The sequence below is a fragment of the Drosophila miranda genome, chromosome 4 (assembly GCF_003369915.1).
Source record: "Drosophila miranda strain MSH22 chromosome 4, D.miranda_PacBio2.1, whole genome shotgun sequence".
NCBI classification, from domain to species: Eukaryota; Metazoa; Arthropoda; class Insecta; order Diptera; family Drosophilidae; genus Drosophila; species Drosophila miranda.
Genome location: NC_046677.1, coordinates 16,364,448 through 16,380,767, shown reverse-complemented (window position 1 = coordinate 16,380,767; position 16,320 = coordinate 16,364,448). Strand labels below are relative to the sequence as shown.

Genomic DNA, 16,320 nt, shown 5'->3' with positions numbered 1-16,320 from the left:
TAATTACGTTTTACAACAGTCTAGAAAAGATTGGGTATACAAATGTCCATACTCAGGTTGATAAGCAACAAGTCTTCAATTACCAGCAACATTCACGTGACAACACTGCGACTGGTTTTTTGTGTAACTTTTTTGTTGAAACCTTGTAGTCAAAATACAATAAATGGGAGTACTTAAAAGTAATTAATCTTGTAGAAAATTTAATCATCAACGGGGAAAAACTATATGGGCAGAGCTAAAAATCTTAGTTAGCCAGAAATATTCAACGGAATATCAAAATTGAGCAATAGGAACGACTATTCGTTGTTTTTTCGTTTTTTTTGTTCGCCCTTTTTTGCTAAAACTTTTTTTTAGACTTAATCCAATAAAAGCAAGTATTTAAAATAAGCCAGTCAAGTAGTAAATAGGTTCATTATTTGGATAAAACTATGTGGGCAGGGCTGAGAGATCTATCTAGTTAGTAATATTCGATGGAATATCAAAAACTAGGAATATGTATAATATAACTTTAATTTTTCAGTATATATACGGTATATTTTTAAAGTGTGACCGGATATTTTAGTATATTTCTGAGGGTCGGCGGTATATTTTAGCGATAAATCCGATAAATGGCATTGATGTAAACATAAAAACCCAGCTAGTGGAATTGACGCGAAAAAATGCTATAGCGGTGACGGTGAGTTAGCTTGATTATTGTTATATAGTTGAATATGTTATTTGTTATGTGTGACTTAGCCAAATAAAACATTGTGGACGAATCACCATTGTAGACGTGGACAGAAAAAATGTTTGCCGTATGCAAGTTACTGCATACATATATATTCATGTAGTGTGTGTATGTGCATGTGTGTGTGTAGCATAAACGGCTGCTTTTGCCACAAAGGGTGAAAGAAAAGAACCAAAGCATATACATTTTTATACGTACTTACGTACGTATACTCCATGCTCTGGCTATACATACTTATTGGGGATGTAACTATTCTAGAAGTTTGATGGCAATCAGAGCGCCCTCCATGCGTTACCCCTGGCAACATCTTGTTTTCTTGCAAACAGCTCACGCACACACTCATGCGCAAATATACGCACACACACATGAATATCAAAGAAAAACACTTGAGATCAAGGTAAAGGAAAAGAAATAAGGTGCTGAATGAATTATGAGTGGGCGGAAAGCTCGATTTTTGTGAATGATTCGTGTCCATGCCAAAAGTAATCCTCGACAGGCTGAGTGCACGCTCTGGCCGCGTATACACAATCTGAATTTGTATTTATTTATACGCGCTGTCCAAGTTCCGTCTCGTTAGCGGCTTTTCAGACGTCAGCAGCAGGCGACAGCCAGCAGCAATACATTTACATAAAGTGTACATCAGTGTTTGTGTGTCTGTTTGTATGTATGTTATTCTACAGTTAAATGCTTGCTCTTTACATTACTTTGGGCTGAGCTGAGCTTCTGTGATTGAGATTATGCAACTCTCAGTCTCTCTCTTTCTCTCTCTCTCTGTCTCTATCGCACTGTGTTTTCTTCAATTCGTTTAATGGAAATTGCCCCGTCCAATAAAGCTGCTTTTAGCTGTGGTACCCTTTCTCCCACTATCTCCTGGTTACATGTATGGGGTTATCATCGATGAATTTACTTAATTGCGCCGTCAGCTGATAAGCCCCGTTGCCTGTGTGTGTGTTGTTTTCCTACCCTCCAATATTTGCCTATAAGTATTTTCGCCCCAACTAATTTAATTATTGTCTTTTTTTCGTGGCACTCTTTTTTTGCCACATTTTTCGCGTGTGTTAGTGTTAGTGTTTTTGTTATTTCTGCCTTAAAGCTATTTTTGAATTATGTTATTTACTTTTTTTTGGCCGAGCAATTTCAGCCAGTTTTATGCTTCTTTTTTCCAAAAACTAAAAGGAGGAGTGTGCCAAATAATCCCTTGTGAAATTCATGGCCAAACAGCAAAAATCGAAATAAAGGCTAAATTTCCAACGTAATCCACCATTCTGTATAGAAACTCTCTGAGCTTCAAATTTAAATTTCGAGCTTCCTTGTGACTATTTGTATATAGTTCTACAGCTAACCTCTCTTATATACATTTTATCAAAAAAAAAACCTATTTAATTTAAAAGTTGCACAAGAAGAAGTTTCAAAAGTTTTCCAGTGTCCCCTTCTGTGCAAAACAGAATCTTGTTTTTACTCATTGATTTCATTTAAACAGAAATTTGATTTTGCAGTTGCTATCACCTTTCAAAGAAACAAAATAAGAAGTGTTTTCTTTTAGTTGAATTACAAATATGTATAAAGATAACATGCATTTCATGATACGCATATCATCGTTTGCCTTTACCAATTGGCAGTGTGTTCGTAGATAGTATTTCAATAAGTAAACACCCCAGCTATTGTTATTAAAAATAAACACCCAAGTAAAGTGTTTTTTATAGCCGCTCGATTGGTAGCATTTTTGTCGGCGATTCGCGATTAACTAGCTTCACAGCCACGTCTTAACATACATAGTACATATGTATGTACATATGAGTGACTAAAAACTTCAATCGGTGTGGTTTTACTGCAATAAAACACAATCGATAATGTTTGTGTTATTTTTCTTTTAGTTTTCTCCAACTCACGGGGTCTCTAAAAGTGGGGAATTTCGACTGCAAACGACTGTTATCGCAAGCTTGCCTTTTTTATTAACTTGATATTGTCAGTGAACTAGTCTCGAAAATCTCCATGGTGTGCACAGCGGCCGATCGATACGAAATGTGATTTATTGGCATTCCATATTCATCCATCTTGATCACACTTTTGCGGCCAATGGTTTATAATATTGACTGCTGCAATGAACAAACATATCCACATGAAGCTTGCGTATATGTATACTGCCCTCTTATCAGCTTTTTCCCAACGTCTGGCTGGCCATTAAAAATATATACATACATATGTACAATTTGAGCGAATATCGTACGGGGGTCAGTCACACCCGGACACAGAACGAGAGGAATATTATTTAATAATTTCCTTTTATAGTTTTTCCGTCGTTCCGTCTTTCGACCCGCCATTGAGTAATCTGGGGTGGGGAACGCGGTCGGTCGTAATTGTTTTGTTGATGCAGGTTGCGGTTTTGAGGTGGAAATTTATTTGATATTTTGTTTATAAACAAAAAAGGAAATTTAAAGAAATTCTGATTCAAAAGAAAAAAAACAAACTTATTGAGACGGATATAAAAAGAACGAACATATGGTATATGTGCCTATATTTATTCTTATAAATACGTATCTATTTTAAAGTATTATCAAGCAACAGAAAGATCTAGATGCAAAAACGGCACGTCCTTTCTCCGAACTGCTCTCATGGCTCCTATTTTGGGAATTGATATTTTTCCGAGATTTAATAAAACTAAAAGGGGGAGTGTGCCAAATAATTCCTTGTGAAATTTTTAGTGAAAAACAAAATACATGAATTTCCCATGAGTAAACGGACACATGAACTGAGACTATATACAAATAAGACCATATATCCATGTTCCACTAAGCATTTATTATTATTAAATGAATGTTAACTGAGCTTGCTCTTTCGACCACTTTTTACCTGAATTTAACCTTATTCAAGGTTTTGTGTGAGATTTTTATTTGAAGTACCTTAAAGCCAGAGCTCTATTTTCTAACTCTGGCATTAAGTACGCCTGGTTCTTGCGCTAGTTCTGAAGTTTCATTCAAATTAAGAGCCTAGATTGCGTGCAGACAGAGAAATAAATAAATGAAGAGATGGCGAAGCAGAGGAGCAGGGCTCTGCTCCCACATTCGACGCTATTATGCATTATTCAGAAAGAAGAGACGCTCGAAAAGGCGCTGGGATATACTTAGTGTTTGTATTTGAATTATACATTCCTTCCCGTCCGTTTCGTTTTCCATTTTCATTTCCATATTTAATTTAACCAAAGTTTTGCGTCGCCATTTGGACACGCAAGTGGCCCTTCACCATTCGTTGTCTATGACCCAGCAGCGCTTGCCTATCCGTCGTTCTATTTGTAATATTTACCTAACTCTATTGATTTTAGTTCTCTTTAGCTCCGTGCTTTATTTCGTAATCCAGTGGGGAGTGAGGGAGGAGTGAAGGAGTGGTGGTGGCCCTTTTTCGGGGATAATGACAAAATCAATAATATCCAAAAAAGAAAAAGAAATACTAATTTGTGTGTCCATTTCCTCCCTGCAGGTGTACTATGCGACCATATAAATATCTAAGATTACATACGGAAAAATGGAAGCAGTATCGAAGATTCCCCTGATATTGTCTGCCTTGCTTGTCGTCTTTGTTTTTGCCGCTGCCGCTGCCACAACCTCCCAGCCTGGGTCTGGTTCCGGGTCCGGCAGCAGCAGCTGCCTCACCACCTACAGAAGCAATGCAGATGCGGCTGTAGCCCAGCAACACCACCTGCAGCCACACCAAACACAGATAAGGGCCAGGACACGGTCCTGGCAGGAGCACGAGTTCTCGCTATTGGGCTACAAATTCCATCTGCCATTCGTGGGGCATGCGGTGGATGCGGATCTAGATGATAGTGAGAGTGATGGGGGATTGTGGCTGGACGAGCTGGATGATGCCGATGAGGCCACAGAGGAGATTGAGGAGCACGAGCTCGGCTCCGACAGCAGCGTAGTAACAGCCGACAACGTGTTCAGGCTGAGGTGCCAGCATGTCGGCCTTGCTAGCGTCAATCAGGAGCTGTTGTCCAGAAGGAATGCCAACATCAACTATCAGCAGCTAATGCTTGACCATGTGCCTGCGGATGATCGAGTGCAGCTGCAAAAGCTGCAGCTGCAGCAGTTCGAGAATGTCATAGAGTTGTCCTGGCTGGAGAGCGGATTGCGCGATGATCCACTTAAGGAGGTGCTGCTCGCCAAGGGGCAGCCGCACCGCTTCGAGCAGATGGAGCGTTTAGATCTCAGCGAGAATCGCTTGGAGTGCCTCCACTGGGCCCTGCCGCAGGCCATGCAACACCTCAAAGTACTTAAGATGAGCGGAAACCTTCTGGACAACAACTGCAGTCTGATCAATCTGCAGCATATGGGCCATCTGCAGGAGCTGCATTTGGACAGGAATGGCTTCAGGCTGCTGCCGCAGCACTTTCTGGGCCAATTGAACGAATTGCGGCTGCTCAATCTCAGCCAGAATCGGCTTGCAGAGCTGCCACGCAACATTTTCGAAGGTGGTGTGCAGCTGGAGAGGCTCTATTTGTCCAAGAACCGGCTGAGCGTACTCCCCTTTCAGCTCTTCCAGACGGCAGGCGACCTCCAAATGCTGGACCTCAGCGACAATAGTCTGCTCTCCTTCCCGGACAACTTCTTTGCACGAAACGGCCAACTGCGACAGCTGCATCTGCAGCGGAATCAGCTGAAATCCCTGGGCAGACACAGTCTGTACAATCTGCGGGAGCTGCGGCAGCTAGATCTCTCACAGAACTCACTGACCAGCATCGATCGCAAGGCGTTCGAGTCGCTGGGCCAACTCCTGGCCCTTAACATCTCGGGCAACAACCTCACGACACTGTCCTCCATCATCTTCCAGCCGCTGCATGCTCTGCGGCAAATGGATCTTAGTCGGAACCAGTTCAAGCAGCTGCCCAGCGGTCTCTTCCAGAATCAGCGGGCCCTGGCCCTGCTCCGCATCGATGAGACGCCCATTGAGCATTTTTCCAACTGGATATCCCGCACCGATGAGTCGCTGGTGGATCCGCAGATACTGCATCGCCTGCGATATCTGTCGCTGCAGCAGAATCCCCAGCTCACGGATCTGCCCGAGACGCTGTTCGCCAATGCCCGCAATCTGCGCGAACTGCTGCTGGCCGAGAACGGTCTGCGTCATCTGCCGACACAGATCTCGGGCCTGTCGCGCCTGCAGCGTCTTAGCTTGCGTGGCAATCGTTTGATCTCCCTGCCCGAGGGCCTCAAGGAGCTCAGCCAGCTGCACTACCTCAATATACTTGGGAACGAGTATGAATGCGACTGCAGCATGTACTGGCTCACCGCCTGGTTGGCCAACTCGAGCACCAGCCTCCGTCGACTGCCCGCCACGCATCCCAGCCAGACGCCTCTGGACTCTTACGAGAGCATTGATGACCAGATCGATGCGTTGAAGTGCCATTATGGCTATCCCGGGGACATGCTGCGTGTCCTCAGCAATCTAAACTGTACCGTACCCGTGGCAGTGCAGTCTTCCGAGCCGAAGATGCATCTACTTCTGACCACCGCCAAGTTGGAGTGCAACATAACGGGCAGCCCTGTGCCAGATATTATTTGGGTAAGGTCACACATAGCCACCATATAGCCAGCTGCTTATTCGTTTCGTTACAGCTGACGCCCCGCAATAAGATCTTGCGACATCATGCCGATCCCGACAAGCGACCCATAATCATCGAAAGCAATGAGGAGGATCGCCGCCTGCCGCCAAGCGCCCAAGAGCTGGCTGCCTTGATGGACGAGAGCTACGTTCAATCCATGAACTTTACGCGACAACAGAGCCTCTACGGACGCCATGTGGTGCTGATGGAGAACGGATCGCTGCTGGTGCACAATATCTCGCGGGTGGACAGCGGTCTCTACACCTGCTATGCATTCAATGTAATGGGCAAAGCCTCAGCGGGTATACGGTATGACTGTCAAATTTTTTAGTATTTGAAAACCATCGAAACATTGCTAAATGACCTTTTACTTTCCCACAACAGACTGTATATCGATCCGATTGTGTTTTATCGGGTGAAGATTGGCAGCTTGATTGCGGGGGCCGCGTCGGCTGCCGCCTTTTTGCTGCTCACCCTCATAGTGCAGGGTGTGCGGAGCTGCCTCTCGCGCTGGGGCATCTGTGATCGTTTTTATTGCTGTGCCAATCGTAACAAAAAGTCGCCGAGGGCGCGTCAGATCTATGCGATGCTCGACAACATTGAGAGCTACAAGAGCCAGCAGCTGGAAAGACTGAGGGAGAACTATGCCCAGCAGGTGCATCGCATTCGGGAGAACTGCGCCCAGCAGGTCGAATGGATATCGAGCAGCTACACCTCCCAGGCCAAGCACATTAAAGACTTCCGGGACATTGGCTCGAATCATTTGACGGCGCTGAAGGATCAGTACAACGATCAAGTGAAGAAGGTGCGCGACTACTCCACGGGCCAGTTGAGCTGGGTGCGGGAAAATTATGTCTTCCAGCGGAACAAGATCCGGAAGTTCAGTGCCCATCAAGTGCTGCGTCTCCGGGAGGGCTACAAGTACCAGCAGCAGAGCCTCAACAAGGTGCTGGAGAATTTGCCCAGCTTTTACTTTGAGAATTGTCGCGGACGCTGTGAGGAAGATATAGCCGAGGGTAAGATCTGATCCATAGCTGATCCACTGAATATCTTAAATGCATCTCTTTCCCTCTCTGTAGACATAGACTGCTATTTCAAAAGTCAAATGGAGCTGGCTGGCTCTAATGAGCTGAGTATACAGAAAATCAAATTACATTGGGCCGCTAACAATGCCGCCAGCAGGGCATCAATCTATTACACACCCCCGGACGATGATGATCTGCGCTTGTCGCATTTAAATCTTCAACACACGCCGATTCACATCAACTACATTGATGAGAATCTCGATCAGCAGAAGCAGCTGGAGCATGACTTCAAAATGGATCCACATCTGCTGTTGTTCGATGCCTCACGTCTTTACCTGAATCCCGAGGGAGCCAGCAGCAGTGGCCAGGCAGCTGCTATGGCGGCTGCCCTTGCTTTAGCCCAATGCAGCAGCGTTGAGGACAACAATCAAGAGCAAGAGGAGGAAATGCAGCCTTTGACGCAGATCAATCGACTCGATCTGGAGTCGAATGATGTAAAGAGCTCCAAATCGTGTCCGGCCATTTATAAGGTGTCCAAGCAGCGGGATGGCAGCACGCTGCACGAGCTGCTGACCAAGGACGGTGTGCCGCATCAGATGCTGCGCCTGAATCCTGTCGAAAGCACGTTGGCCGTGCAACCGAAAAAGGAGAAGTTGAACATTATACTGGACGAGTGTGGAAAGGCCTCGCTGTGCAACGCCGAGCAGGAGCAGCAGCAGGAAGAGCAGCATCGTCAGGCGAATGAAGCGAATGAAGGGTCCCCCGGTACTGACACACCGCCATCGGTTTCCACTTGCGACTCCAACAGCCTAGCTGGCAGTTGCAGTGATGTTTGCCCATCGCCCAGCAAGCTGGACAACGCCTCACGGTTGCTTCCATCATCATCATCTGCATTAAATGCTTCTCCGCTCCATGCAGTAGCTGCCGAAACCTAGAGATTTTTTTTATAAATATTATTTGTATACCCAACAACAAAACAGAAGAAGGAGGAAGTATGAATAGAAGCGACGATAAATGGAGCAAACACATATGCAAATGAAAGTTAATGTTAAATGATAATGGTAAATACTAAATACACGTACATTTGTAAGGCAGCAAACAATAATTACGTTTAGAATTAATTAGCGAAACTTAATGAATTCAACATGCTGAACATTCAAAGGTCTTTCAAGCACACAGCGAGAACAAAACTAACAAAACATAAATTATATACCCTAACAACCTACTTATATGCCTGAAATTAAAGAATTTTCGAAACTACCTATCGCTAAGGTACTCACGTTATCATCTCATGTCAATAATACTTCAAAAGAATGCCTCTCCCAGCCCATTTGTGATTTCATTCTACATTACAAATATAGAGCTACTACATATATAGAGCATCAAATCCATAAAGAGCAAGAGACGAACCGAATCTAGCAAGTCGTATTTTAAAGCTAAACCAACAAATTTTAATCAAATTCTAGACAACAAAAATGTATCGGAAAAACAAATGATTTCAAAAATAAAATGTTTACTATAAAAACAAATTTAAACATAAATGCAGTTGAGTCGGTCTGCTTCGGTCGTAAGAATCCAATAACAAAATACACAGTCTTCTGGGTACACCGAGTCTCGGTCCCAAGTAACCAAAAACAAATGATTTCTTGGGCGTGACACAGCAAATTGATAAACTGAAAAAATACATCTTGGTATCTAATAGTATTTAGTTTAGTATTCTTTTCCTTTTCACAGATCCCAGTAGGCTTCTAAAATGACATTAGCATTGTGTCTGAGCTGTGCTTTCATGTTTTCATTCAGAGTCGTAAGCAGACATTTGACAAAGGAATACATTTTATTTCTCTTAAAATAAATCAAACATTTTGTTGTTTCGATAGCATGTCCAGACTTCTGAAGGCCTTGCAGATGTTTCCACGGGCATTAGCCAAATGCGGTTTGCCGTCGCCTACTGTCACCATTCAACGCCGCGCAGTCGCACTCAGTTTCTGGCCCATGCAGAAGGACATCAGCGATCCGGTGTTGGACCAGCTATCGTCGGAGGACTTCACGGCTTTAAAGATAAGCCCAGCGGGGCGCAATCTTGTGTGTTTGCTTGCCACGGAAATGATTGCGGAAAGACTGGTAAAGCGACCTTTTGAATGTATAAATGGGTTTGAAACCGTATTTTGCGGCTCCGAGGTGAAGCTGATCAAAGAGGGGGTCGGGAATCCTGTCAACATAATTTTCAACGTCAGCAAAAGTATGGAACGTGTTAAGGACGAATGCATCGAACAATTATCCAATCCTTTCCGCATTATGCCCAACTTCGAGGTGCTGTTCCGGTGTGGCAACACACTGCTGTCCATCCATTGCAAATTTCTGTCGGAGGCCTTTAAAGATGGTGTACCGTTGCTGCAAGAAGATCAGATCGTTCCCGATATGTTTGAGATTCAGGAGATGTCGCTGTTCGAGAAAGAGGATACCTATACTGTCAAGGCCAATATGATTGATGATAATATATACTGGGCTCTCATGGATTTTCTGGCTGAACAGGGGATAACTAATGAATTCGCCATCAAGCTTTCAGATTTGTCCACAGTCTATGAACATGACCAGTACATCAGGTTCTTAGAGAATCTATCGAAATTCGTAGTCCCACCACCACCAGTAATGGAGAGATACAATACTGATGATTCTTCCCATTAAATCAAATCGGTTTTTAAAACTTTACAAAATAAATCACTGTTTTGGTTGGAGGCAGCGCTGCGATTATAAAATAATTGTAAAATATATTGAGTTTATTGAACCTTGAAAAGTCCAGCTCTGCTTGGGCTAGAAATGAAAACGTTATTTCAAACTAGCAATTCCGTTTCGTTGATTAATTCTTGTGCCAGGCTCTGACATATTAAACACCTCTTTCAGTCTCTCTGTGAGATTTCTACAGAAGGTTGTAAGCTTTAAACATGCTGCAAATATCTAAATAAATCTGAGATTTAATGGATTACAACGAATATAAAAACACAAAAACAGAATAGGGGGGAAGGGCACCCTATGGTTCGGGGCACTCGGGCTGCTTGAGGATCTCAATGCAGCAGGGATCGGCATCGATCTTGCAAACCTCGCTATCGCTTTCCACCTCGCTGAGGTCGTACTCGCACTCACAGGGGAAGCACTCCATTTCACCCTCCTCCTCGCCCTCGGCTTCCTCGCCCTCGCCATAGAAACTGATCTTCTCCTCGCTGCGGATGCTCGCAACGGTGGACAACGAACATACGGACAGCTCAGAGTCTGACATTGGCAATGGCACCGGCTCCTGGGGCAGAATGGAGTAATCGTAGCAGGCAATCTCTTGGGCGAACCAAAGGGATGGTTCCATGGGCAGTGGATTGCCCTCCTCATCCTCCTCCAGACCCTGCTGCTCGTCTTCGGCCAGATTATCGCCACCGTCCTTAAAGTTGTAATTGGCAGGTAGGAAGAAACCCAGCAGCATATAGCGATTGTCGAAGCTGAAGACAGCAGGCCCGATGGGATACAGATTGTCCCAGAGTCCGTGCAGAACGGTGCACTTGTCGTCGTTGCCAATGTGCAGCTCGAAGGGTCCCATGCGAATGTTTTGACTCCAGGTAGACTTTAAACGCACCGACATGCAGCAGCCGTCCTTGTTGCCATTGAAGCTATATATGCCCACACCATGGCGCTGGCCCTTGTACCAGTCTCCAGAGTAGGTGTCCCCATTCACATAGTTAAAACGCCCCTTGCCATGCTTCAAATGCTTGCGCCAGTTACCCTCATATACAGAGCCATCGGGGTAGATGAAAATACCACGTCCACACCGTTTACCGCAGCGATATTGTCCGTAGTAACGTGAGCCATCCTTGAAGACATAGAGGCCAATGCCATGGCGGCGTCCCTTGCGATAATTGCCATCGTACTGATCGCCATTGGGCAAGATGGCCCAGCCACGTCCGTGGCGCTGTCCGGCAGCATTGCGACCGCCTATATAGAGCTGAAATGGGGAGAATATATAATACATCTATATATACTTGTAATCCGTGTTAGCTTACGCCTATGTTGGGTCCCTCGTCTTCCTCTTCGGGAAAGGAGACATCCGATTCCTCTGACATGTCCGATACGCTCATGGTGTATTTGATTTCGTTGCTTCTTGTTTTATTTGACGAGAGAATTACAGATTTACTTAACTTACTTTTGGGAAATGAAATATAGTGTAGACATTAAATCAAATCAGTATTAGATCTGCATATAGGAGTTGGGAAAGGCAGGGCTTACTACAATAAATATCAGAATCCAGAGCTACGTATTCTCGTAGAAATAATTGGCCAGAGGATAGCGTATGACTAAGGCTAAAAGCGTGCACAGCACCTGTAGGGCCATCAGCATTTGGGTGACCACCCTCTCATGGACGGGGCCAAAGATGACCAGAACAAAATTGATCAGCGTCAAGTTGTTCGTTCTCACAAGTCCGTCCGCAGTCTTGTGCCAGCTGATCAGCCGTAATTTCCTTAGAACTGTGACCATCAGACGCCCTAGACTATTCAGCTCCTCCAGTCGAAATTCCGTGGTGCTTATGTGGAGCAGGTCGGTCTTGGTGTCGTACTTGGGCAGGCGGTGACGGGGGCAGGGCACAAAGTGAAAGAGCTGCGGCGTCGAGTACAGAAAGTTAATTATTTGGGGCAGAAAGAATAGCAGCAGGGTCTTGCTAAAGTGCCCCAGAATTCCGACCACGGCAAAAGTCATGCCGGCAAAGTAGCAATAGGTGTCCCCAACGAAAACCTGCGAGGGATATCTGCAAAAAAGGGAAAAATTATTTCTTGTGTTTTCATTGTGTTTTCGTTTTAGATATCGTTTAAATCTATGGATTAACGGCTAATGTGCAGTGGTGTTGCATAGTGTAATGTTTCCATTTTATATTAGTGTTGTAAAATGTTGGCAGTTTTAGCGCGAAAAATGCTAGACTCTAAATGCTAAATTTAAAAGGAATTTCTTTTTCTAAGCATTTTATATATTTTGACGTTGAGTCTTTCAAGTGGATAATAATTATTAAAAACATCGTATCAATTTTACGCGCATTTTAAACTCCAAATACATATATGTATATGATATTTATAATTGATATAAATTTAAATTTATTTTTCAGCCTTCGATGTCACGGGTAAGTTGATAAGTATGAGAATATTAATTTAAAACATTATCTGATCAATTTTACGGGTAGTGTATTTTACATTTTGTAGCCAGATTTAGCGGGAAAAGGGCCAAACTCCGAGCGCTTTCGAACAGCTGTGGACGGGAGGACATTTTCGACAGCTGTGCGGGGGAGTTGAAAGTACAATTTTTTGGGTGTGTTTGGCCGAGAAAAAAACAAAAAGAAAGAACGCAATATTCGTTGATAAAATGACCAGAAAAAACTATTAAAAACTGAACCGCTATGGTGAGGAGCACAATTTCGGTGTCGCAGACGCTAACATCTGCCACCGGCGGCATCGGCATCGGGCGTTTGGCCATAACCAAAAAACTGGTGCTCTGGTCCGTTCTGATACTTCAGGTTGGCTTCATAGGCTGCATATGGCTGTTGCAAATGAACTACAGCAGCCAGGATCAGCAGCAAGGCCTGGATCTGAGCCACAACCGGGTGAACTTTGTCAAAAGCGGAGGAGCGGAAACAGCAGACAGGAGTCAAATTCAAAGTCTGGGCACCCACTGTCCACGACAGCACGAGAATGTAAATCGCTATGATAGGGACTTTTATCAAATGAAACCAGACAGACTGAACGATACTCAGATCCAGGCGGACTACAATGTCCCCGCCTATGTCGAAATGGAGATGGGTCCAGCGGCCGCCCTCTGGTGCTATCGCGAGGGTACCATCAACGAGAGCCAGCACATCAATGATGTGGACTATCTGATGGCTCCGCCGCAGTGCAAATGCGCCAGCGGCTGGCACGGGCGAGACTGTGGCCAGCCAGAGATCATCTGGCGAGCCCTGATGACGCACAGTCGGGCCAGCAGGCGGGGAGGCGGCACTGCGCCACTACAACTGTCTGAAGCCAGCTCGAGTTCCCTGCATCGTCTCTTCTACATGGTGGATCTTGGTGCCTGGGAGCACATCAGCCTGGAGCTCTTGGAACTGCAACTGAGAGCCCTGCTCGAGGTGGTCGACTACTTCCTCATCTACTACGTGAGCAACGGGAGCAAGGAGCGCAGCCTGGACAGTCTGCTTGGGGGCAAGGCGAGCTATGTTCTGTTCCGCTGCACATCGGCTGGCAACTGCAGCAGTGCTGCGGCCTATGCACACTTTCGGCGGCAGCTCTGGTCGCTCTGCGGTGTTCAGATGGAGGCCAAGGACTTGCTACTCCATGGCGACAGTCAGACTGTGTATGCGCCGGCCGCTTTAAAGTTTCTCAAGTATTATGCAAAAGATGTGCTGCCACTAAGATTTCGTCTAAAGTACAACGTATACGGCTTCTATTGGCAGCATCCGAAGAGGACTCTCCTGAACGGTGTGATAAGTTCCTTGGGGCATCTGCGTGGCGCCCAACTAGATCCCCATCTGCTGCAGCGCCAGGCCAGCAATACGTTGGGAGATCTCAATCATTATGGTGGCTGGAGTTGTGAGATGTGCTTGCCACCCGAGCAGATTGTACTCCTGCTCCAGCACCCGTCCCATAAGCTACCTGTGAAGCTGCCCAACGATACGCGCAACGCCCACATTGATGCCACCTACATGCAGCAGCTAATGGCGAATGGTTACCACATAGATGGTTCTACACAGCTGTTGCGTTTGCGTCAGCAAAGCGAGAAGTATTATGCCCCCGACGAGGCGCTCCTGCACAGCAGCCAGTTTGGGCAGCTGCTAGTCAATCTATACGATGTCGATGTCTTCGAAGATCTCCAGGAAGACTAAGGATGCTCAAGTCTGACTTGGGCAATAGATTTCTAAATATATATATTTATATGTGCCTGCTTTCGAACGCCCCATCAAAGTCAATCTCGATCTCATAATCACCATATCATATCATCAGCATCGCCCGCCCTTCTGTGTTTTTTGGCCAATCGTATTCCAAATTTATTATCTCTCAGCAGACAGGACAGACAGACCCGCAAAATCTGTGATAAGAAACCAACAACTAAACCAGAAGAATTTATCCAAAAACGAAACTAAAACGAAGAACATTTTGCTGGAATTACATAAACTATGTTGTGGAAAATAAGTTGAACGGAATTTAGCATTATTTTTAAGAAATATAAAGAAGTATATACATGATCTGTAATGCCAAGTGTTATATTATCACAAAAATTTTGAAAGATATGTATTTTTAGTTTTCATTAAAATCTTAATTGGGAATTTGTGTATACTATTTTATAATAGATCAGTTTTACTTCTTTTATTGGGTCTTAAGCGGTACGGTACCACAACGGGCCGAAACCGGCATAAGTGTAACGGGCTTCTAGCAAGCCTGACCGCCGCCCCTACCTAATCTAACCTAATCTTGGGTCCTTTACGGGCTTATGTATGACACACCAAATATTTGTAAAGGTATTGAAGTGTAGATCAGAAATGTATATCACTTTTCGATACTCACTTCACCGTTCAAAAGATATTTGATTTTAATTTGTATCTTCATTTTTGATATACAAATAATCCATCATATAAATCATTAATTCTTATGATACCTGATTTAATTAAATGCGAAATTGGCATTCAGAGAGCATGTTCTATCAGAATATTCTATATGAAATTTGTTAACTTGCCAGATCAATTCTCAGTATTTATAAAATAAAATAAACTATATAGAACATCAATCAAAAGACTTACTTGTTAAATTTCCAAAGAGCCAGCGTGGTAGCCAGAAAGGGCAACATAAAGAAAATGGAGAAAATGTGCGAGTCCACTTGATGGCCCAGCGTAAATTCAATCAAATTGAAGAGCAATATGGATCCGGCTATGATCAGGGACTGACCCACCTCCAGGCCATTAATTCCCGCCAATATATTGATGGCATTCGTACAGAATACAGCCAGCATGCCCATGTAAATATAGTACAGAGCACCTATGCACAGAAAAGAACAGAGATTTAGCAAGTGCTATAAAGTTGGCTGGAGACAAATGCCAATACCTATGTTCAAAGAGGTACCAACAAGGCCACGTGCAAAGTTTGGCATTATCACGGTGGTCGAATTGTAGTTGACATAGTAGACCATCAGCAGGGGCAATGTGGCGATTGTGGGCAGGAGAAGCTTGTGGCGCCAGCGCAGATCCAGAACATCGTCGGCAAAGCCAAGAAAGATCATGCAGCAAATGGATAGCAGGGCGGCAATCAGTTCCACAAACTTTTTAAAAAGATAAGCACATGAACACAAGCAAGTCGTTTATTTAAAAGAATACGTACTTTATCGTGTGGGAAGGTGGCAGGTTTCCCGCCAGTCACAACATCCGTGGCCGCCGCCTCATCGAAAGCAAATGGTATGGGAATAAATATAAATAGAGAGACCAAGAAGATGCACCCAATTAGCACGCCAAAGGATTCGGGACTGCAAAAGAAATACGTTAGGAAAGATTCTCCTTTTTGCGGAACAGACTTGACTTACACCTGTGGCTTATCCTTTTTACAGAGATCGTTGCCAAAGAGATTTGCCTTGATGAACATCTCACGGAATCGTGGAATCATTCGCACTGCCATGCAGTAGGCTGCCACGGATATACCCGCATTTATAGCTATTGCTGCTCCAGACATGACCGTGAATATAAATGCAACCTCCTTCCTCCACTTTACTGGACACTAATTCAATTAGCGCGTGCAATTATTGTCGTTATGCAGTCACGAGGTCGGCCAGCGATGACTAAGGTAGGGAAATTCGGAAAAGCGGGAAACTCGGATCGATCACCATATCATTTTGCCGAAAAATCGAGTAACGAAAATGACGAAGTACACGCAATTAGCAAAGCGGGCGCTGATAACAACAAACGCAGCTGA

General features: G+C 44.5%; 5 protein-coding genes across 5 annotated transcripts; 3 read left to right on the top strand and 2 right to left on the bottom strand.

Annotated features, from left to right (window-relative positions):
* The first annotated feature begins 575 nt into the window (after positions 1–575).
* Positions 576–8,611, top strand: LOC108161969. Its single transcript, XM_017296428.2, has 5 exons — positions 576–676; positions 4,202–6,286; positions 6,340–6,635; positions 6,711–7,342; positions 7,406–8,611. The coding sequence occupies exons 2-5, from the start codon at positions 4,247–4,249 to the stop codon at positions 8,284–8,286; spliced, it is 3,849 nt and encodes a 1,282-aa protein (XP_017151917.2). The 5' UTR covers positions 576–676; positions 4,202–4,246; the 3' UTR covers positions 8,287–8,611.
* Positions 8,612–8,840: 229 nt separating this feature from the next.
* On the top strand, positions 8,841–10,107 carry LOC108161974 (complement component 1 Q subcomponent-binding protein, mitochondrial-like). Its single transcript, XM_017296433.2, has 2 exons — positions 8,841–9,155; positions 9,229–10,107. The coding sequence occupies exon 2, from the start codon at positions 9,230–9,232 to the stop codon at positions 10,034–10,036; it is 807 nt and encodes a 268-aa protein (XP_017151922.2). The 5' UTR covers positions 8,841–9,155; position 9,229; the 3' UTR covers positions 10,037–10,107.
* Positions 10,108–10,303: 196 nt separating this feature from the next.
* LOC108161975 (radial spoke head 1 homolog) lies at positions 10,304–11,489 on the bottom strand. The gene is made up of 2 exons (XM_033393018.1): positions 11,395–11,489; positions 10,304–11,336 (listed from the first exon to the last, which is right to left on the bottom strand). The coding sequence occupies exons 1-2, from the start codon at positions 11,467–11,469 to the stop codon at positions 10,380–10,382; spliced, it is 1,032 nt and encodes a 343-aa protein (XP_033248909.1). The 5' UTR covers positions 11,470–11,489; the 3' UTR covers positions 10,304–10,379.
* Positions 11,474–16,080, bottom strand: LOC108161973 (UDP-N-acetylglucosamine--dolichyl-phosphate N-acetylglucosaminephosphotransferase). The gene is made up of 5 exons (XM_017296431.2): positions 15,935–16,080; positions 15,736–15,877; positions 15,463–15,676; positions 15,162–15,396; positions 11,474–12,134 (listed from the first exon to the last, which is right to left on the bottom strand). The coding sequence occupies exons 1-5, from the start codon at positions 16,078–16,080 to the stop codon at positions 11,642–11,644; spliced, it is 1,230 nt and encodes a 409-aa protein (XP_017151920.2). The 3' UTR covers positions 11,474–11,641.
* LOC108161972 lies at positions 12,612–14,711 on the top strand. The gene has a single exon (XM_017296430.2). It carries the CDS (start codon positions 12,774–12,776, stop codon positions 14,247–14,249), a length of 1,476 nt encoding a protein of 491 aa, XP_017151919.2. The 5' UTR covers positions 12,612–12,773; the 3' UTR covers positions 14,250–14,711.
* Positions 16,081–16,320: the final 240 nt, after the last annotated feature.

Bases quoted from the DNA above. Each gene is read 5' to 3' on its own strand.
- LOC108161975 (XM_033393018.1), bottom strand. From the start codon at position 11,469: ATGAGCGTATCGGACATGTCAGAGGAATCGGATGTCTCCTTTCCCGAA. The intron at 11,337-11,394 runs GTAAGCTAACAC...TCCCCATTTCAG, and splicing joins ACGAGGGACCCAACATAGGC to CTCTATATAGGCGGTCGCAA.
- LOC108161973 (XM_017296431.2), bottom strand. From the start codon at position 16,080: ATGTCTGGAGCAGCAATAGCTATAAATGCGGGTATATCCGTGGCAGCC. The intron at 15,878-15,934 runs GTAAGTCAAGTC...TTTCTTTTGCAG, and splicing joins AAAAAGGATAAGCCACAGGT to TCCCGAATCCTTTGGCGTGC. The intron at 15,677-15,735 runs GTACGTATTCTT...CTTTTTAAAAAG, and splicing joins CCACCTTCCCACACGATAAA to TTTGTGGAACTGATTGCCGC.
- LOC108161974 (XM_017296433.2), top strand. From the start codon at position 9,230: ATGTCCAGACTTCTGAAGGCCTTGCAGATGTTTCCACGGGCATTAGCC.
- LOC108161969 (XM_017296428.2), top strand. From the start codon at position 4,247: ATGGAAGCAGTATCGAAGATTCCCCTGATATTGTCTGCCTTGCTTGTC. The intron at 6,287-6,339 runs GTAAGGTCACAC...GTTTCGTTACAG, and splicing joins CTGTGCCAGATATTATTTGG to CTGACGCCCCGCAATAAGAT. The intron at 7,343-7,405 runs GTAAGATCTGAT...CCCTCTCTGTAG, and splicing joins TGAGGAAGATATAGCCGAGG to ACATAGACTGCTATTTCAAA.
- LOC108161972 (XM_017296430.2), top strand. From the start codon at position 12,774: ATGGTGAGGAGCACAATTTCGGTGTCGCAGACGCTAACATCTGCCACC.